General features: G+C 56.8%; 1 protein-coding gene across 2 annotated transcripts; it reads left to right on the top strand.

Moving 5' to 3' along the window:
- Positions 1 to 2,147: 2,147 nt before the first annotated feature.
- Positions 2,148 to 17,404, top strand: SS18L1 (synovial sarcoma translocation gene on chromosome 18-like 1). Of its 2 annotated transcripts, none has more exons than XM_012654586.1 (9): positions 2,148 to 2,238; positions 2,904 to 2,988; positions 4,609 to 4,753; positions 5,265 to 5,462; positions 6,647 to 6,811; positions 7,243 to 7,344; positions 8,167 to 8,259; positions 11,989 to 12,108; positions 17,236 to 17,404. In XM_012654586.1, the coding sequence occupies exons 1-9, from the start codon at positions 2,162 to 2,164 to the stop codon at positions 17,334 to 17,336; spliced, it is 1,086 nt and encodes a 361-aa protein (XP_012510040.1). In that variant the 5' UTR covers positions 2,148 to 2,161; the 3' UTR covers positions 17,337 to 17,404. The 2 variants fall into 2 exon arrangements, with proteins under 2 accessions (XP_012510040.1, XP_012510039.1); XM_012654585.1 differs by lacking the exon at positions 17,236 to 17,404 and adding an exon at positions 14,310 to 14,578.
- The last annotated feature ends 4,150 nt before the right edge of the window (positions 17,405 to 21,554 follow it).

Raw genomic sequence — 21,554 nt, 5'->3', positions numbered from 1 at the left:
CTATTTTCCTACCTGCCCACAGGTGAGCTCTGCTGGCGGCTCCTGGCCAGCAGCGCCCCCTGGTGGCTCCCCATGTTAGGACGTGGCTGAGCTCGGGCAACTTGTCCCCAGTGGGGAGGAAGCTGGTAGAGAGGAGGAGGTTGTGATTTTTAACATGTAGAGCAAAAGAAGCCAGCCCCAACATCGTGGAGATGGTGGAAGAGGGAGCCGAGTTGAGGGCTGTCACTCAGTGGGGTTTGTGCCCCAGGGTCAAACAGCAGTTTAAGGGGCCTGTGTGCAGGGTGCAGGGCAGGGTGGGTGTGGTGGCCTTGCTGTCAGGGCTCCACCTGCATGGGGGCCTGCAGAGCTCCCACCTGCCAGAGACCTCCTGGGGCTGAGACAAAAGGCACCGCCTCTTCCCTGGGAGAGGGTCTGAGTGCAGGCCTCCACAGAAGGCGGCAGGTGTGGTGGGCTTGGTCCTGCGCCTCCCTCCAGGTGGCGGGGGCTGGTTGCAGGGCCAGGTGGAGAACGGCCACCATGCCCGCCTGGCCATCCCAAGGGCCGGCTGAAGCCCCAGGCCCACTGGGTTCTCACGGCCGTCCGCTCTTGGTCCCCTCCCGCTGGTCTCCCTGGGCCACGCTGGCCCCCAGTGGCCCCCTTGAAAAGAGGCGGCTCCTCTGGGCCCTGCTTGCCCACAGCTCTCCATGGCTCCCCACCGCCCCTGGGTGTCCTGTGTGTCCTCCAGGGGCTGCCATCTGCCCCACCCACTTTGCACCAGCCACCGGGCCCAGCCCATTCCAGCTCCGGCCCACAGACACGGCAGTGTGCCGCACCTCCTGGACACCCAGAGCGTGCAGGAGAGAAACCTGCCCGGCTGAGCCCAGATCGGTGCTGTGCAGACGCCCAGGCTCACACGTGCTCTGCAGAGACCGGCCTGAGCTCTTTGCTTCCGATGGTTCCCGGGGCGCCGATGGTGCAGTGTGAGGGCCACGGCCGGAGGAGGGCGCAGCCCCAGACCCAGGAGCCTCTGTGTTTTGCCACAGTTCCGGGAGCACTCGGCGCCCGCGCGGAGAACCCTTATCCCAGCTCTGGGACTGGCAGACACTTAGGCCATTCACGTTCGTCGCCCAAGGAGATGGTCCCACAACTGGGCTTTAGGTCATGACCCTGCACATGGGCACATCTGTATATTGCATGTAAAACAGACCAAAGGTTCCAACAGCCTTGCCGGCCTTTCCCGAGCTGCTGCGTGCAGGGTGATCTGAGTTCTGCCTTGTTTCATTTTAGGGCGTGGCCAGTGGGGACCCACTGAGGGGGAGGACTGCGGGTTGCTGGCCCCAGGTCCGGGTCACGCTCAGCCCCTCAGCCCCACCACACCCCAGGCCTGTGTGTGCAGTTCCTCCCGCCCGAGATGCCGTCCTGGCCCTCAATGGCCTGTCCTTCCCTCACCTGCACCCGGTTGGCTGTGGCCCCCCGTGGGGGTCTTCATCATGCTCTGCCGGGGTGAGAGCCGCCCCCGGGGAATGCCCTGGCATCCCTGCCTGACCCTGTGGGGGCTGCTGCCTGTGTCCACCCTGTGTGGTTGTCATTTGAGGGTCTGTCGTTCCCTCCAGGTGGGGGACCTGGGACCTTGTGTGGGTGCCCCCAGGGTCCTGGCATCCTTGCAGCAGACCCTGGGCTAAGGGTGCTGGAGGCTGGAGGGTCCTGTGGGCTGTGGAGCCAACCGGGGGTGGGGGGACTGAACCTCCATGTTTCCATCTGTGGGGGCGAGATGACCTGGGAACCTGCCCTAGGGTTTTGGGAGACAGATCGTGGCTCTCGGGCGAGGTACTTAGCACAGGGCTATGGTGAAGGCTCAGTCCTCGGTGGCTGAGGTTCTCTATGATGGTGACAGTTTTATGTATAGGTTGGGTTCCCAAGTCCAGAAACCCAAAATGCTCCAAAATCCAAAACTTTGTGAGTGCAACATCATGCTCAAAGGAAATGCTCGTTGGAGCATTTTGGAGTTTTGGATCAGGTAAGTATAATGCACATATTCCAAAATCCAAAAAAACGCGAAATAGGACACATTTCTGGTCCCAAGCATCTCGGGTACGTGTTCCTCAGCTGGCATAAAAAGTAGCTGTGTGACGTCCATTCTTGCTGTGGCTGTGGCGGGTCCTGCTCACGTCTCTGCCCGCAGATGCTGGACGAGAACCACCACCTGATCCAGTGCATCCTGGAGTACCAGAGCAAGGGCAAGACGGCCGAGTGCGCCCAGTGAGTCCACGCGGCGGCTTCCTGGGCTCGAGCAGGGCGTCTGTGTTGGAGCACTGAGGCCGGGTACCCCTGAGAGGGAAGGCCCCCTTCCCTCCTCGGCCCTCCCCCAGAGAGGCGGGAAGCGCGGCCACCAGGACTGGGGCGGCTTGGGTGGGGGTTGGGGGGAGGGGAGTGCCGGGAGGCTCGGGCCGGCCGCTGCAGGCAGCTCGGTGGCCAATAGTGGACTCACCGGGGACAGCAAGCTCCTCTAGGTGGGACCTCCTATGCCCCAGGGCCCGCAGCAGGGCTTTCTTTCTCCAGGTTGCTGGCGCCATGGAGTTAGCCCGCTGCCAGCTCCGCTAGCGGAGGGCTGCGTCCCCTGGCCTCCCCCTCGTGGCCTCTCCTCCCACTTGGCCACCACCACAGGGCTTCCCACGGCTTTTGTCCAAGGACAGGGCCTGTCAAGACTTGGGCTGGGTCTGCCCCACCTGGACCCAGCGCCCTGCCACCTGCCTCTGTTTCCAACCAGGCCGCCAAGCCTGTCCCTGGGTGTCATCTGGGACCAGTGTCCTGGGGGGTGTGGCTGGACACCTAGGTGGTCTTGGTCACACTGTATGTCCGCTTTGGATTGGCCTGCAGGCGCAGCAGCCCTGCGTTCCTGCCTCACACGCGCCCTTCCCCCGCAGGTACCAGCAGATCCTGCACCGGAACCTGGTGTACCTGGCCACGATCGCGGACTCCAACCAGAACATGCAGTCGCTGCTCCCCGCCGTGAGTACCGCGCGTGGCCGGGGCGGGGCAGGGGTCCTGCACTTCCCCAACGAGGAGTCAGACATGGCCGGAAATCAGGGTTCTGAGCGTGTCCCCTCAAGTAGCAAAGGTGACTAACAGGGGAACCAGAAATGCCACGAGAGCCATCAGACACGGGGGGCTGGAACATGGTCCCTCCTGTCACACAGGGCACAGGGCAGAACCGTGGCTTAGGCTTCTTTAGCCCAGAAGACCCAAACCCGGGACGGTGGACAGAGCTGTCCGGGCAGAGTGGGGAGGGCTGGGATGGGAGCCCTTCTGAGCAAGGTGAGCAATCACAGACCACACTTAGACACCGCTGTGATGAAAAATGAAACTTAAAAGAAAAAACGCCCACCTAGCACAGTAAATACTTCAAATGTTAGTTTAAATATTTTGATTTTTTGAAAATGCATTTTTCCCAAATTCAATGATCACTGTGAAGGCTGTGTCCTTCCTGCTGCGCGGGAGTCCAGCCACACCCCCCAGGACACTGGTCCCAGACGACACCCAGGGACAGGCTTGGCGGCCTGGCTGGAAACAGAGGCAGGTGGCAGGGCGCTGGGTCCAGGCGGGGCAGACCCAGCCCAAGTCTTGACAGGCCCTGTCCTTGGACAAAAGCCGTGGGAAGCCCTGTGGTGGTGGCCAAGGGGGAGGAGAGGCCACGAGGGGGAGGCCAGGGGACGCAGCCCTCGCTAGTGGAGCTGGCAGCGGGCTAACTCCATGGCACCAGCAATCTAGAGAAAGAAAGCCCTGCTGTGGGCCCTGGGGCATAGGAGGTCCCACCTAGAGGAGCTTGCTGTCCCCGGTGAGTCCACTATTGGCCACGGAGCTGCCTGCAGCGGCCGGCCCGAGCCTCCCGGCCCTGAGAAGGACCCACTGTGGCTGGCAGTGAGGTTCCAGGACCCGTCACCAGGGATGGCAGCTCTCCTGATGCCCCTCAGCTCCCGGAAACGCGGTGACGTTGTAAATGGCAGGACGTGTTTTGCAAGTGAAAGTGTTAAACAAGCCTCAGTTGGGCTTTCAAATCAGGGTTCTTCGCCCGGGAGCTACCCACAGATCCTGCTGGAAACTTCATCTTGTTCAGGTGTAGACGGCGTCTGTGTATTAGCCTTGGAGCTGCAGCTCGGTCTAGATCAGGATGTGGGGGCTGAGGGGTCGCCATACGCTCTCTCTCCCTTATGTGTCCTGTGATCCAGGGTGCGCTTGAGATTGGTGGAGGATGGGCGGGGAGGGGCGCACAGTGGGAGTGCAGGAAACAGGGCCAGCCAGCTATGCAAAGGCCCCAGGGCCTGGCGGAGGTGCAGAAGTGGTACTCAGAGCCCGGCCAGGTTAGCCTGAGAGGGACTCAGCATGTAACGTCCACACGTGTGTTGATAAACGTGGCTTACACAGACCACTCATGTCCTCTCCGTCTAGGCCTGCATGTTTGGGCCAGGCAGTTAAGATCATCTGTTGACTGACGTAGCTGTTGATCATAGGCATTTACCAGGTGGCCATGAAACGTAGCAGCAAATCTCGTGTGTCGCCGAAGCCCTGGAGTGGCTCGTGGTGGTTCTGTGCATGTCAGCCATCCTCCTGAAACTGCCTCGTTGCCCGCAGCCGCCCACCCAGAACATGTCCCTGGGCCCCGGCGCACTGACGCAGAGCGGTTCCAGCCAGGGCCTACACTCCCAGGGCAGCCTGAGCGACGCCATCGGCACTGGCCTGCCCCCGTCCTCCCTCATGCAGGGCCAGATCGGCAACGGTGAGCGGGCGGGGGAGGGGAGTTCACGGACGCAGGGTCACCAGGGCCACCCGTGGGTAGCGGCTGCCACAGCAGGCCACCCCACACTCCTCAGGGCTGGTCGGGGGCCCTTCACCTCATCCTGGCCACAGGTCACCCAGGCGCATGGTATAGTGGCTTGAGCAGAGGGGACAGAGCCCTTGTCCCCTTCCTCTTTTTGACACTCGAATCCCAGCCTCTGCACATGCAAGATGTGAGGTCGCTCCAGGAATTTTCTAATCAGAATGAAACGCTGCAGGTTTGGGCCGAGAACCGTGCAGAGCCGTTAGAAAGCGTTAGTAACAACGTAGCAGTAAGTATATAGTTCACCGCCTGCCTGTTAGCACGCTTGGTTCCTTGGGAATCGCTTGTTCATTCATAGCGTCATTGACCCTGGGTTAACCTCCCTCCCCAAAATCGCTGGGAGGAAACGTGGGCTGTCCTTACCGTCAGAGGTGGTGACCTGCTCTCCCTCTCCCGTCCCTCCCGGCAGGTCCAAACCACGTGTCCATGCAGCAGACGGCACAGAGCACGCTGCCCACGACCTCCATGAGCATGTCGGGCAGCGGGCACGGCACAGGGCCCGGCTACAGCCACTCGGGACCTGCCTCGCAGAGCGTCCCCATGCAGGGCCAAGGCGCCATCGGCAGCTACGTGTCCCGGACCAACATCAACATGCCGTCCAACCCAGGTACCTGCCGCGCCTCCGCCCAGCCACAGGGGGGATGGGCCCGTCTCCAAGACCCTTCGAAACACGTGCAGGTTGTACACGTGCTCCCTGCGGACTGCCCTCCTGTCGGGTGCTGGCGGGGAGCAGAGGGTGAATCGGTGCTGGCTGCCCTCCACTGAGAGTGGGGGCGCAGGGCGGGGGATGCACAGCGGCTCCAGCCCTGGCTTTGAGGGGGCTGCTCCTCCCAGAGGCCTCAGGAAGGGCTCTGATGAGGGGGCGGCTTGGGCCGTGGTCTGGGGGCGGGCATTGGCGCAGAGAGGGACAGAGTCGTTCCCAGTGGGAAGCAGCCTGGCCAGGGGCATAGCAGTGAGAGGATGAAGGGCCACACGCCAGGCCAGAGGCCAGGACTTTGTCCAGGGCCGGGGAGCCCTTTGAGCTGGGCTGTCCACCGTGGCGGCCGCGGCATGGTCGTGTTGAGCGCTTGGGAAGCAGCAGGTCCCAACCACCATGAGTGTTAAAGACACAGATTTCAGAGGCTTAGGACAAAAGGATGTGAAGTATCTCCTTAATATTTCTTTATAATAATTGCATGTTGAAAATTTATTTTGGATTTGATGACTCAAATAAAATGTGTGATTAAAATTGATTTCACCTGTTTCTTTTTACTTTTCCAATGTGGTCACTAGAAACTCTAAACTGTAGGCTTGTGTGGTGCTTCTGTTGGACGGGGCTCCCTGGGGTTTCTGAGCCGGTGATGTGCACGGACAGGCCAGGAGGCGGCAGCAGGGCCACAGAGTCTCGGAGATGGTCACGGGCCACCTCCAGGGATGGGGAGACAGGACTCAGTCACGGTGGAGCTGGGGTGTTCTGGGGTTCGTGTGTCGGAGGTGGGGCCCCGACAGGCGCTTCTCTTTGCCGTGGGAGGCCCTGGGTCTTCTGCCCAGAGATTCTCTCTGTTGTTTCTGTCGGTACACGTAAAAACAGTCGGTGCAGGCGGCTGGAGTCTGACCGTCCGCTAGGACGTCAGGGCAGGTCGCTTTGTAGGAAGTGAGACTTGGCGTTGAGGGTGACATTCTTGTGGGGAACCACAGGAAAGTAACAAAAGAACAGCCCAAGAGAAGGAGGTATTCAGAGTTTGGAGGGGGTGCAAGGACCTGCTGCCCGGAGCGTCCCTGGGTGACGGGGGCCTCTGTCCTGTCGCACAGTGTCCATGATGCACCAGCAGGCCGCCACGCCCCACTACAACTCGGCGCAGGGCGGGAGCCAGCACTACCCGGGCCAGACGTCCATCGCCATGATGGGCCAGGGCGGTCAGGGGAGCAGCATGATGGGGCAGCGGCCCATGGCGCCCTACCGGCCCTCCCAGCAAGGTAACGCCCGCGGGCACCTGGCCAGGGCTCAGCCGTGTGAGGCCCAGTCCTTGCGTGTTTCTCCATGTTGCGTGTGGGGTGAGAGTGCTGGGGCCCGGGGTGGGGGGTGGGGTGCTTGCCGATGGGTGTGTGCCGTGGTCGCGGTGCTGGTGCACGGACCAGGCTGGATCTGCCGTCCACAGGGAGCTGGAATCAGGCTGCGTGGTCGGCTCAGGGCGGGCGGGGTGGGCAGATGTTACAAGTGCGAAGTCCAGAGTACTGGGTGCGGGGTGGAGGAGAATGAGGATAGCCGGCTGAGGTTGTCCTGTGCCCTTGGGTGGCACCGTGGGGTGCTGTCTCCACGTGGGCAAGCCGCCGGGGGACTAATGGTCTCACCTGTGCGGGAGCACACCTGGAGCAGCTGCCCTGAGCGTGGCTTTCCCCGCCTGCAGGCTCTTCCCAGCAGTACCTGGGCCAGGAGGAGTACTACGGCGAGCAGTACAGCCACAGCCAGGGCGCCTCGGAGCCCATGGGCCAGCAGTACTACCCGGACGGTGAGCGCCAGCGGACTCCTGATGGCGCACGAGGAAGCGGAGTGGCCGCAGGCGTGAGGGGGTCTTACCGTCTGTCAGCTAAGCGGCCAGAGTCCCCCTGCTTGAGCATGTTTGAGGACAGGGACGAGGGCTGATCTGGCAGCGGTGCCTGGTCTCTGCAGAGAGAAGCTTCCGGCACATGCTGCCGCCACTTGCCTCGCTTTCCCGAAAGGCAGTAAGAGTTTATAGCAGGACACGCAGAGGCGGTGGCTCCCAGCTGCCCCCGTTGTCTCTGTAGATTATCTTCTTTTTGTCACCTTCAGTCATCTTTAGACATCCCAGGATTTGTGGAGGTGGCATTTAAGGTGGTCTTACAGGGCGGGTTGATTTCGGGAGGCAGAGACATCCAGGTGGGGCCAGCCTGAGCCGAGGTGTGAGACAGGAGTGCACAGCCGGGGCCAGAAACGGCAGCCACAGGGCAAGCGTGTCCCCTGCTTGGTGGTCACGTGCAGCGCAGGCCTCATGCTGGGGGCCAGGCGGCAGGATGGGGAGAAGGCGGGCGCGGGGTTGGAGGAGGGCAGGCAGGTTCCTGGGGCTGTCACCAAGCTCCCCAGCGGGCACCGAGCGTGCTGGATCCTCCTAGTAAACTGTCGAGTGGCGTCACCGCAGCGCGAGCAGTGGGACGCGACGTCTGCGTTTTAGCGAGGAGGCTGCGGCTGGGAGAGGTGGGACGTGGGCAGTCCCTAGGGGTGCGGGTCGTGCCCGTCCCGGTGCCCGGGTGTCCCCCAGGCCCTGGGCGGTGAGGGGCCCCCGCCGACCATAGGCCGTGTCCGTGTCTCACAGGCCACAGCGATTACGCCTACCAGCAGTCGTCCTACACGGAGCAGAGCTACGACCGCTCGTTCGAGGAGTCCACGCAGCACTACTACGAGGGCGGTAAGGAGCGCGAGGGTCCGTGTCCTGCTCCGAGTGTAAGTGCCACGCTGTGGCGGGGGCACCGTGCTCTCAGCAGCAAGCAGAACCTGCCTTCAGTAAGTCTCCCCTAAATCACCGTCTGACGGGGAATAGGCCCAGACATAGAGCAGGTGGCAGCGTCCATTCTCCGGTGTAAATACGCCCACCTGGCTGACTTGAGGCCACAGTGGAATGTCCCGGAATGCGGAGGTGGGAAGAGGTACGCAGTGTGGGTTCCTGAGCAGGTGTCGGCCGGTCCCAGCCCCTGCGGGGTAAAGGTGGCCCCAGAGAAGATCAAAGGACCACCTTGCAGGGCTGTGCGAGCTCACCCAGAAGGGCAGGAAGGCCACCAGCCCGCGGGGAGAGGGGCTGCCTGTCTGGGGCCTGCAAGGCCTTCTTGTCACAGGGCCCCACTTTACCTGTAGGAGCAGCCGGCGAGGTTTCACCAGGTACGGAAAGCAGGCAGGCTCTCTTTGCCTATAAACTTGCTTGTTTGGACTATTTTTTAGAGAATTAGATATGTAAAATTTTTGCTTTTTCTTTTCCTGTTTAGAGACAGGGTCTCGCTCTGTTGCTCAGGCTGGAGTGCAGTGGCACAATCACTGCCCACTGCAGCCTCGAATTCCTGGGTTCAAACGATCCTCCTGCCTCAGCCTCCTGAGTAGATGGGACTACAGGCGCACGCCGTCACGCCCAGCTAATTTTTAAATTTTTTGTAGAGACAAGGTTTTGCTGTGTTGCCCATGCTGGTCTGGAACTCCTGGCCTTGGGCTATCTCCTGCCTCGGCCTCCCAAAGTGCTGGGATTGTCAGCGTGAGCCACCAAGCCCGGCCCAAATTTTTGCTTTTGAGCTTACACATCTCAGCCTGCTATGAAGAAATAACCACCCAAGTGTGTATGCATATCAGAACATCACGCTGTACACCACGAACGTATACAGTTTCTGTCCATTATACCTTAATAAAGCTGGGAGAGAAGTAAAAACACATAACTAAACAGTAAAGTTTTTAGAGAGAACGAATCCACCTGGGGCCAGTGCACAGAGGCCATCTTTGGGTGTATTCGTACGACGGCACCTGCGCCAGCCCTGGGGCCAGTCCGCCTTGCCCCGCACTCCTGGACTGTGGCAGCGGGGGTCTCCTCCTGTCCCACGCCGAAGGGTCCTGAGCCTGCCCTCTCAGGGCCGTCACTGCTTCATCCAGCTGAAATAATTACCCCAAAGACAAATTTAGGACATGCCCAGCCTTTTAAGTTTGAATATGTACTTTTGCACCCTTGTTTTGGGTTACATATTCTGGCTTTCCGTAACTGATGAGGAGTTTGAGGAAGGAGCAGAAATTAAGAACGTAAGATATTTTCTTGACGGTGAATGATTGGAACGACTCCAATTATCTTTCCTCAAAGTTCCCACCTTAGGGAGGAATCCAACCTTGACTAAGAGCATATGTGAATTTTATTATTCTGTATAACTACAAATTGAGTTTCCCGGGTAGGTTTTTAAGCCTTTCCAATGTGAATTATCTTGATCAAGCTGTTATTTTTAAAAAAATATATTGCTAGAATCCAGTTTTAAAATACTTAAGTTTTATAGCTCCTACAAAAGGAAAGTTATTTACAACCAGAAAAGTAAAGTAGAAAAATGGATTCTTCAGATACCAATTTTCATGATCTGGCCTCTTACTGTGGCGTCTTTGTTTTCTTATCGGTAAGAGAAACTGCTTGTTTATGTAACGTTTGGTGTCCCAGACCCTCCCCTCCAGGGCCTGGGGTTGGGCCTCATGCAGTTGCAGGACCCGACAAGGTGCAGACTGAAGGCTGTGCACTTCGGGTGGTTTCGAAGAGCAAACCCTACTCAAAAGAAAATGGTGAAACTGGACTTACTGTGGTCTGTCTGTAAAGGTGTTTTGAAAACCAGGAATGGCGTTTAATCTCTGTACTGAATCTGAAATGGCCACACTGCAGACCTACGTTAGGATTTCAAAATGGTTGTTAACACCCTCCTTTGAACTCTTGGTGATTATTTGGTAATATACTCACTGTGGCTTCAATTATTTTTGTACTGTAGGCTTTCTTCCAAAACAAGGCTGTAAGCATGGGTGCGAACTGGTAGTTAGATTTTTGACAGTAAAATTAAGGTGTTTTCTCTGGGGAAAAAAGAAAAATGACCCTAAACTGTCTCTTGGAGTTTGCCAACCTGCTCACAAACCGTAGATACGGGCACACATCTGCCTTATTTCCCACCCCCGTGGCGCTGGTTTCGTGACGTCACAGGAAGACCCATCTCAAGGGAGGCTGGAACTGCAGCCTCTGCTCGACAGTCGCCAGTATAATTGGGGGCCCCGAGAGTCCTGGGGGGCATGAGGTGGGGATGGGCTGTCTGGGAGTTGTGACCTCAGAGGAGTGTCCCGTGGCCGCCCCCCGAGAGCCTGCGGCTCCCTCGCACGGCTGCTCGCCGTGTTTCACGGTGCGAGTAGGTTTGGGGGAAGGCGCTGCCTGGTGACGGGGACGTGAGCGTTTCTCTGGGTGTCGTCTCCCAGCCTGGAGGCCCTGCCGTCGCCGGCTGCCCCAGGTGACGGGCCCACAGCTCCAGTCCCGGCTCTCTGCTGACTGTGCTCCTCACTCTCGGCATCTGCAGAATGGGGACCGGGACGGTGCCTGTCTCACAGCGCGTTTGGGGACTTAAGTGGGACACGCTACGTGACCTGCTTAGAGTCCGTGCTGGCCCGCAGCCACTTTAGACACCGTAACTCATTTTTTTCTCATCTGTGAGAAAATATTTCTGAATAATTGATCTACTCGACGGCCCTGGGAATGAGTTGTAGGAGGGGACTGAAGAGCGTGCGCGCACGTGCACGAAAACGTGCTGAGGCGCCGTCTGTGCGGACTCGTAGCTGAAAACTTGAGGGCTGTCTCCGTCTGCTCTCCTCACGTGGCGCCTTGGGACTCGGCGTTGGCGGGAGGCCTGCGCTGCCTGGTCGGGTCCTTTGCCTCGTTAACTTTGCTGACAGCCCAGGCCCCCTAACGTGTTGGCCTCTGGAGCCATCACTCATGGCCTGTTTACCGGTTACACCAGTCTCACGGGGCTGTCGTGACAAAGGACAATGCACTGGGTGGCTTAAAACGGCGGAATCTGTTCTCTCACGGCTCCGAGCCCAGAAGTCTCAGTCTGGTGTCTGCAGGGTTCTGCTCCTGCAGGCTCTGCGCAGAATCTGTTCCGGCCTCGCCCTGTGGCTGCCGGCAAGCCTTGGTGTTTCTCGGCTCGTGGAGGCTCCAGCCTCTGCCTCCGCCATCAGATTTCCTGCTTCTCCGGAGACGCCAGTACCCTTGGGATTGGGTCCCCCGTAATCCAGCATGACCTGGTCTTAATTGCTTGTATCTGCAAAGACCCTCTGTGCAAATAAGGCCACGTTCATTCGCAGGTGCTTGGAGTCGGGATGTCTGCACCTTTTGGGGAAACAGTTCAGCTCACAGAATTCGTATCGGTCTTTGTCTTCATTGCGGTATTGGTCAGGTCATTTTTTTTGGCTTTACTTTTGTACTTTCGTAAAACTGTAAGAGAAAATGTAGTATAGTATTTGATTTGTTGTGAAAAAGAAAACATACTGAAGCAACAGATTTGGTTTTGGGATTCCCCAGTTACCCGTATGGCACATGGTGACAGGACGAGCCACCTTTACCACCTGGAATGAACTCTGTGTCCTCCTCCTGCAGGAAACTCCCAGTACAGCCAGCAGCAGGCCGGGTACCAGCAGGGCGCGGCGCAGCCGCAGACGTACTCCCAGCAGAGCTACCCCAACCAGCAGAGCTACCCCGGGCAGCAGCAGGGCTACGGTAAGGAGGCGCGTCTTCCGGGCGGGGCCAGCACTCGCCGCACTGCCTGTGGCCTGCACACGTGGCGACCCAGTCGCTTCATAAACTTATTTTGAAATAGTTGTAGATTTCTAGAAGAGTCAGGGGATGGTCCAGAGAGTCCCAGCTCCCGTTGTTCACGTCCTGCATCACCGCAGTGCAGTTGTCAGGACTGAGAAACCCACGCTGGCGCGTTGCGAGGAGGGAGACCCTTACTCCATTCAGACTAGTTTTCCCCCGATGTCCTTTGCTGTCCCGGGGCCCCATCCAGGACCCAACAGACGTTTGCTCCTCTTGTCTGTGACAGTTTCTCAGGTGCCCTTGTCTTTCGTTCCGAGGACTGCTAGGTGCTCTGCGGAGCGGCCTCTGTCTGGGCCTGTCTGATGGTCTCTCGCGAGACAGGGGTTGTGGGCTGGACGACACAGGGGAGGGGCCGTCTCCGCACACGGGGGCGTGGCGCCTCCACGTGGCTTGGACCAGGTGCTGCCCTGGTCCCCTGGCAAAGGTGTCTCCACAGTCATGTTCCTCTTTTTCCCTTTTCTTTCTCTGTTCTTGGGAAGCGAGTCCCAAGTCCACACTCAGGGTGGGATTATCTACGTATATTACTCGGAATTCTGTAAAGTTGTCTCCTCTCCCCAATTATTTAGTTATTCAGTCACTTACTTTAGTGTTTATTCATGGGCGTTAATTCCATACATTGGCTGTAATCTAATACTGCCTTACTGTGCAGCTCAGTGTCCCAGCTTTGGCCTTGGAAGCTCTTTCAGTTGGCTCCTGTGTCCCCAACGCACCCATCCTTTTGGCGTTTTGAGCGTATCTGTGTTTTCCGGCACCGCAGTGACTGCCCTGCCCCAGCCCAGAACCAGCACCTCTCCACGGAGCCCTGGTTCCGTCTGTTGCAGAGCGGTGCCAGAACCAAGAGCTGGTTGCAGGTGGGCACCTCCAAGCCCGATTCACTTCACTCACCTGTGACAGCCCCCGTGCAGGCCAGTCCGCAGCAGTGTCCGGCAGCCCTCGCCCATTCGTCAGCTTTTGTTCACCCCACAAGGACCCCCGAACTGAGAACAGGCTCACGGGCGTTGCTCCCGAGGCCATGGGATGTAGTGAAGAGGACAGAGGGGACAGAGTGGATGGGCCAGTCACACGGGCCAGGAGATGAGCAGGAGCGAAAACTGTGTCCCAGGTCAGGCTGCCCAAGCAGTGACCCCACGTCTGCCCCTGTGCTTGGGCGCTCACGTCCTGCCAGGGCACGTCCACTGGCCACAGCCCAGCCCCAGCCACGCAAAGCTGTCCCCGTAGTTCTGACCGCTCTCTGGCACCCAGGGTGTGGGGCACGTGCTCCTCATGCTGCTGGCACCGAGGGTGATTTCCTCGTTTCGCCACTGCGTGCCATCCGCACAAACTGTCAACACTGAAAATGCACGGTAAAAGCCGTCCTCCCTGACGCTGTCAGAGCGAGTGGGCGGTTTGTTCATTGAGAGAGTGAGCCAAGTGAGTATTCGTGACACGTCCACGCCTGCCGACCTGAAACTCCGTAACCTGAACGTAAACGTGCACCCGCCGCCCGTGGGCTCTCCGGCTGGAGCCACGGCTCGGTCCTCCCCAAACCACACGCCCGACGCCTGCGCTGTCAGGCAGCTTCCGCCCTGTGAGGGAGCAGGCTGAGGTCTGTGGGTCTCGGCCTGCACCACACCGAGAACCGCCCAGGGACCTCTAGAAAATAAGGCACGGGGCCACCCCGGAGTGATTCCTGGGCCTCGTGCCCACACGCGGTTCTGCCTCAAGAGGCATTTAACAAAGTGACTTGGCCTTTATCAGTTCTTTCTGCAGCCGTGTGCTTGGGTTTCACAGGAACGACGCTGCTTTCTCTTTACCCGAGGTTTCCCCAGTCCCGTGACGCTCCATTTACAGGTTTATGGCAGCTGTCATCACCGACACCAGGTGGTTCTGGAACAGTCACTCACCTGGTTCCAGGAAGCAGCAGGCATGGATGTGCTGGAGAGACCCCAGCCACCCTCGCCAGTGGGCGCAGGGACAGGGTACTGGGGGTCCGGCAGGTCGGCTGCACGGTGCGCTCCCCATACAGGTTGACACTGAGGAGAAGCCGGTGCCGGGTGTCAGGCGGCTGCGGGAGACTGAGGGGCTGGCTGGTCGGACTCAGGGTTCCCGGTGTGTTCGCGCAGGGCCTGCCCAGGGAGCACCCTCGCAGTACCCCAGCTACCAGCAAGGACAAGGCCAGCAGTACGGAAGCTACAGAGCGTCGCAGACGGGACCCTCCGCCCAGCAGCAGCGGCCCTACGGCTATGAGCAGGCAAGCTTTCTGGATGTTTCCAGATGTGCCCATCTGCCGTGTCTGTCGAGACATAATGAAGATTTCTCTTATGGTCATGAGGAATAGTGAGATGGAACTAACTGGCTTCCAGGGTCCCTCCCAGAATATTAATTCTCTGAGCCTGTAAGGTTTTTGGTTTTTTTTTATTTCAGCATATCATGGGGGTACAGATGTTTAGGTTACGTATGTTGCCCTTGCCCCCCCTCCCCGAGCCTGTAAGGTTTTTAAAAATTACCTCTACACGCTCACCTCCCTCAGACAGGTGGCTTTTTAGATCCTAAACTCACCGTTAGATTTGCATGCCCACTTCTCTCATCCGTTCATTCATTCTGCAAATACTCATCGTGCACCCAGCACCTGAGGGGTCTCTGCTGGGTGCCTGGGACGCGGCTGTGCATGGCCCTGCGTGTTTAGAGCCTGCGTCTCGCTCCGGAGACTGTGGCAGGTGACAGAGCCAGATGCTGTTCTGGATGCCAAGGGCCCGGCAGAGGAGCCCCACGGGGGCAGGCGGTGCGTGTGGCGGGCGCTGGCGGCTCCAGGACGGAGATGCAGCAGTGGGGAAGCATGTGGGGCTGTCATAGACAGGTGGGGTCCGTGCCTGCCAAGGTGACGGTGAGCAGGGTCCGGAAGGAGCCCAGGGACGAGAATTTGCAGGATGATAGCAAGGGCTTGGGGGACAGCAAGGGGCAGGCAGCGGAAGCCTGGCGGGAGGTGGTGGGACGGGCAGCCGGTGAGCGTGGGGGCCTCGCGGGCCTCGCAGCAGGCCCTGCAGGACGGGGTCTGTGTGGCGGCGGCACTGACGGGGCGAGGGGACTCACAGACGAGAGTGAGCCGGGCACAGGAAAGGGCGTGTGCCAAGGTCCCGAGGCAGCAATAGGTTTGTCACGTAGAAGACTCGGGGACTGGAGCACGGCGTGGGGGAGGTTGGTTGGGCGAGAAGAGGAGAATTATCTTGGCCCTTGTTTTGGAGCCTCCTTTGAAGAGAGTCCTTTTCATTTCTTTTTTTGTTTCCTTTTTCTAAATTAAATTAAATTTTTTTTCACACTGATGGTCAGTGTGTGGAGAGTCCTTAGCAAGGGGCGACTGTCCACTGGCGATGGCGCTAGGCGGGGCGGTTCCGAGTTTACGCGGCTGACGGAGCTCAGGCACCGCGCCGGCTCGGAGGCTCTCCCGGCGCCGGGCGGCCAGACGCTGAGCGGTGCTTTTAACCGCTGCTCGTCCTGCTCCCTCGGGAGGGTGAAGCATGAGCCCCTTGCACTTGGAGAAGTCTGAACGTCAGCGTGGTATAAGTGAGCCCACTCCCAGGGCAGAGAGATCAGAGGGCAGACCTGGCTGGCATTTAAGAAACAGCTCAGAAGCGCTCCCGCGAGGGCCGCCTGGCCTGGCGCACGCAGACCCAGAGCGGGCTCCTGGGCTGGTCTCCTGGGTTTGTCCCGTGCAGATACTCGGCACAGGAGTGTCTTGGTGGAGTTCAGAAGGGTGACAGTCCGGAGCTTGATGTCCGAGTAGAATTATTAGAACGATTTTGCTGAGACAAGGTCCCTCCATCACATTGTCCTGGAAATAATTTCTTTGGGTTTTGTGAAATAACAAGTTGAACGTTCTAACTTAACTACAGACCGAACCAGTTTATGCCTACACAGAAGACACGAAGCCATGAACAAGGTGGAGAATTTCACATTTTAGGGGGAAAGTGTCCATCTAGCGCCAGCGTATCAGTTCAACGTGGTCTTTAACAGATTCACGTTAACCGTAGACTGCGTGTCTCACCGCATGGTGTCCGCTGGGGCCGTCCGTGCTGCGGGGTGCTGTGCTGCACCCACTCTCGAGCCATGACAATCAAAATGTCTCCAGACATTGCCAGATGTCCCCTAGGGGAACATCGTCCCCTCTGAGAACTGCTGGGATGGACTGGGTGGGGGTTGCCCAGCCGCTCTGACAGGCCCAGGGGCTGCTGCTCCCTCGCGGATCAGCTCGGGCTTGGGGGTTCCGTCTGACCAGTTGTGCGGGGGCAGAAGACTCCTAGAACTGACTCCTGCTAACTGGACTCACGACAGCCAGCCCTGTAGGGGGTCACACGGGGAACGCGTGCCTGGCGCCGTTCCTCCCTGCTAACCTCCTGGCTTGAAGGTACCCTGACCTCTGATTATTAACGGGGTGGGGGATGGGGAGCAGAGAATTGGGGCACTGAGATGAGTGACAGTTTCCTTCAGCTATGGCATCTCCCGGATGACTTGCCTCACGGGTCAGGGGGTCCGTCCAGCTGGCCAGGGAACCCTCCTGCCCTGCGGCCTCGCTGGACGCAGGCCCCCCCCAGTTCTCTCTTCCTCAGCGTTTGTATTGACTAAAGCCTGTTCCCCTGGTCATTCCTCACCCCATTTTTTCAATTCGGCAGGCTGAGGGGCCGGCGTTTGCCCTTCAGTCCCCACGGGAACGAGCTCCCGAGTGGGGACTGGCGGGCGGAGGCTTCCTTCCCAGCGGGGTCAGTGCGGGATCTGATGTTTGGCACCTGGCCAGGCCGAGCCTGCCGCCAGCCCAGAGTGTGACCGAACGAACAGCCCTGTCTGACCTCTGATCTGCACCGTCAGCCACAGGCTGGGTGGTGGCTTCCGGAAAGCCACCTCCCTCCCGCCTAGGCCTGGCAGAGGCTGTTTGCTCGCGCTGGCTCCTTCCTCCTGCCGACCTGGACGCTGGCTGGGAGCGGGGCGTCTTACCTCCGGGTGTGGACCCTCCTACTCACGACTGTAGGGTATAATCTATGTCTTGATCTCTTTCAGGGCCAGTATGGAAATTACCAGCAGTAAGGGACAAGCGTCCTTGTTGGAGCCCTGTGGTTGCGTGTTCATCCAGGGGATGGACGGGCCGGTGGCAGTTCTGATGAATTGTGACACGTCGGTTACCCCTTCGCCCAGTGCCACGTCTGCATGTGAAGCGTGCTCATTTCATGCTGGGTATGACGCCGAGCGTGCACCACTGGCGCGAGACAGCGCTTTGGCGGTGCGACCCATCTGGTGCTGTGTATAGTATTGTATGTCGACGGAGAGGTTGTACCGTTTTTGTCCCCCACCCTTCTTGATGTTTCTAGCTAGCTTTGGGGGTCATCAGAGTTTTCTGTGCCCAGCGATGGGGCGCACCTAGGAGACACCACAGTCCTCGTATTTCTGTGAACAGACGCTTCCCCTCCGGCAGTTGTCCCATAGTGGGTTGTAACTTTCCTTGCACCCGCCACGCCGCAGCTTGACACATGCACGGCCCCGGGGTGGCAGCCTCTTCCTGCGCCTCGATGGGCGGGCGGGAGGGAATCTTCCGTGTTGCGCGGTTTCTGTCACACAGCGAAAGGGATCAGTGCGCTTCGGGTGCGGAGGCCGCGGACGGTCCTTGCGGAGCCCGCTCTTACCTCTGTCTTGCCAGCTCCGCTCATCCAGAAGGGTGCATGTTTTCGTATTGAGAAGTAAAGCGGGATCAATGATTATTTTCCAAATAAACATGAACCCATGAGGGCCGGGTGCAGTTAGCTGAACCCGGGGAGAGGGTTTCACGGAAGGAAAGGGGCGGTCCTCGGGGAATTGGGTCGCAATTGGGAATTACCCTGGCTTTGACCCTTGTTTATCTGACGGTCATTTCTGGGATTTGAATATTTAATATGCCCAACTCTAAATGTGTAGAATATTTAAAATGTTGATACCAAGTTTTCCAAATGGTTGGCAAGTTGATTATTTTATGTTGTTTCTTCCAGCATCTACTTGTTCAGACCTCCAAGCGAGCGTTCCTTTTCTTTTAGGGATATCTGACATTCACATCTTATTTTTAAAAGGAACCCCAGTAACTTTATTGTGTTCTTTCTAATGAAAAGTGAAGGTTTTATAGAGAAAAATTTGAGTAATTTTTACATTCCTAGGACATTGAATCCCACTTAAATTCTGTGAGACATTAAAGACAGCTCACTTGGGAAAGTATGGTCAGAGGGAAGAAGTCCTGCATTTCCACTGATAAGTTGCACGGACATTTGATCGGCCTTTACTTGGATAATAATATTCATATTTGCTATGAATCCTTTTTCAAAAAAATCTTTGGACAAACACTGACATATTTCCAAGAATTACCCAGAAAATACAGAAAAAATCCAATGCTTGATGTATTATGCCTGCTGCTGCTGTTTTTCTTTCATTGATAAATTTTATGTTTTAAAAATTAAAAGTATTATAATACTTTATCCAGAGTTGAGTGCTTTAGATTTTACAAGGCACTTTGATAGTTTTTGCTTGATTTAACCCTGACAGCCCACGTGGGGAGACGTGGAGCAGTTACTGTTCCCATTTCACAGATGGGAAACCAAGGCTCAGAGTAGACTTGCCTATGCCGAGTGCCAGTCCTATTCTAAGACATTCTCCCCTCCTCTGTGAGACAGATAGCACACAAAAGTGAGGATAGAAGCGTTTATTGGGTAGGCATAAGGGTTTTAAAAACCCTTAACACTGGTAAGGGCTTAGAAATATATGTATATGTCCATATTAAATTACTGAAATGAGAGTTCTTAATTGCTAAATGACAGAGGTATCAGCGATTTCATTTAGGGACTCACCTCCCTTGATTTTGTTCTCTTCCTTTCTGACAGTTTTCATAGAACTAATTTGCAACTCAATTGGGGACTAAAATTTCCCGTTGAAAATGTTAAACATTTTAGATAACTGTGAAAATAGTTTATTTTTATTCCTTGCCAATCTGGGAATATGCCTTTTATGTGCGTGTGTGTGTGGTTTTTTTTAAGTGCTGTATTAATACTTTTTGAAAGAAAAGGACACTTAAAAAAACTTATCCCAAAACTTCAATCTGAAATGTCTTACATTAAGAATATCTTGAATGTTGTGTATATATTTTAAAAAGCACTTTGCGAAATAGTTTGTACATTTATTTCCTAATTTATACATGATTTTTGGTGTTAATATATTTAAGGATTAATAACAGAATGTTTATTTAAGGTGTCGTCCATTTTTATGTATTGTGGGGAGAAGTGATGCGAGTTCTTTTTCGTTAACTGTATTATATCTTCTCTTCTGTAATGTGAACGTTGGGATATGCGTAGGCTAAAGCGAATTGTTTGTGCAGTGTGGTCGCCGGTGCTTTGTGTTTTAAGGCTGCCTCTACCGCAGGCTGGTGAACATGCAAAGGAAGATTCAGAAACCGATGCTCATTCTATTGTTCTCTAACGTCCGGCAAGCTGTGAACTTGAAAAGTGAAGACCACAGTTTTCACAAGTGCGGACAGACTCATACTGGTACACAAAAGCTCATCACCCTGGCGGGTTTGTTGACTCAGCGGTACTTAGCATATTAAAAAGTCCATCAGAACTTATACAGAGAGTCTTTATAAATGGTATTAAGGTGGACGAGATCTCCTAGGATCTGAAAGGAAACCTTAATATGTTCATAGGGTAGGAGTATAAGTGAACCTCTGGTTTTGTCAGAGTTTTTAATATGTATAGGCTTAAATAGCGGGCGTCCCTTCCAAACTGTAAAAAGAGGAAGACCGTTTTCATTTCCACTTAAAATTTTTTTAGCCATTACTTCATTTCTATTTATTGAACAGGTCAAATTCATCTTGTTATTTGTGAATACGGTACGTTTTTTTAAAACATCCTTATCGGTTAATTTTTTTTCAGTTGGAGTTTGGCATATAAATCGTTTATGCTTTGGTGTAATCTCCTAATAAACTGGTTCTTCAAAAATCATCCTATAAAGTGAGTTTTCATGAAGTTAATGGGATTTAAGGTGTCAACAGAAAATTACCCAAACTCTGCAAAGTAACTGAAAGAGGTTTATTCTGAGCCAAGTTAGAGGACCATGGCCTGGAGCCAGGCCCAGGAAGCCTTGAGCAGGTGGTTCCGGTGGTTGGGTTACGGTTTGGTTTTATACATTTCAGGGAAACAGCGGTTACAGGTAAAGTCATAAATCAAAACATGGAAGAAGTACATTGGTTTGGCCCCAAAAGGTGGAACATCTCGAAGCAGGGGCTTACAGGTAATAGGCTGGTTTAAAGAGGATTTGATTTGTAATTAATTGGTTAAAGAAAGGAGGCTTCGTCCAAAGGCTCAGAATATTTCAAGATAAGGAAGACGCCAACCAGAGACAAGGCACCGGCCACACACCCAGAGTGAAGTGATCTGTTAGGTAAACTGAGGACGTGCGGGTGTGGTTCGAGCTTTGTCTTGCGTGGGACTAGGAGTTACCAGGGATGTCTCCAAGAAGGGAGGGGCACGAGGAGGGGTTTCTAGGGTCCGCGCCAAGAGAGGGTCCATTCAGCCCGCTGGCGGGGCTAAGATTCGACGTTAGTTTGCAAGCGTGGTTTGCTTGCGACACTCTTTCCTGGGAGCACCGGCCACCGAGGGGAACCCCGATCCCAGCCGGTTGGCACCGGACTCGTAGCCCGCGGGGGGCGGGCGCCTGGGCCACCGACCCTCGGTGACAGCAGACGCGGTCCAGCAGCGCAGAGTTCGCTCCAGGGTCCGCGGGCCGCGTCTTTCGCACATGCGTCATGGGAGGCCCGTGCGCGGGCGCGTCCAGAACGGGGGGCGGGGCCGGCCGAGCGGCCCGGAAGTAGTTCGCCGCGTCCGATGCCCCGGAAGTGATGTGAGCCTCCGAGCCGGTGAGTGCGGGACGCGGGCGGCGCGGCGCGGGCAGGGCCGTGGGGTTCGTGTGCAGTTTGGGGGGCGCCGGGAGCCCCCACGCCCGCTCGGCCGGGCGCGTGTCTGGGCGTCCCCGCGCGGAGCCGGGGCGGCGACAGGTACTCCCGGCGCCGGCCCGAGCCGTGTTTCCCGCCGCGGCGCTGGTCACCCGGACGGAGCTCTGCCGCGGGGACGGGGCGGGACGTGAATTCGCACTCGGACCGTCGGGGCGCTTTCTCCCATCCAGGGTTGAGTGTGAGCTACGGCAGACTTAAGCCCCTAGCCGGCTGACTGGAGCCCCGCTTGGCCCGGGGGACCCCAGCAACACCCTAAAGCCCAGTGCTGGCCTTGAGAAGGGAGGTCAGACAGCCCTCGTGCCCGCTGCCTTCTTGGAGGAAGTCTCGGTAACTCACTGACAGGCCGAGGCCGTGCGAG

Source organism: Propithecus coquereli, unplaced genomic scaffold (assembly GCF_000956105.1).
Source record: "Propithecus coquereli isolate 6110/MARCELLA unplaced genomic scaffold, Pcoq_1.0 Scaffold442, whole genome shotgun sequence".
NCBI lineage: Eukaryota > Metazoa > Chordata > Mammalia > Primates > Indriidae > Propithecus > Propithecus coquereli.
Note: the sequence above shows the minus strand (reverse complement) of the source record. Positions and strands in the feature narration are given on the sequence as shown.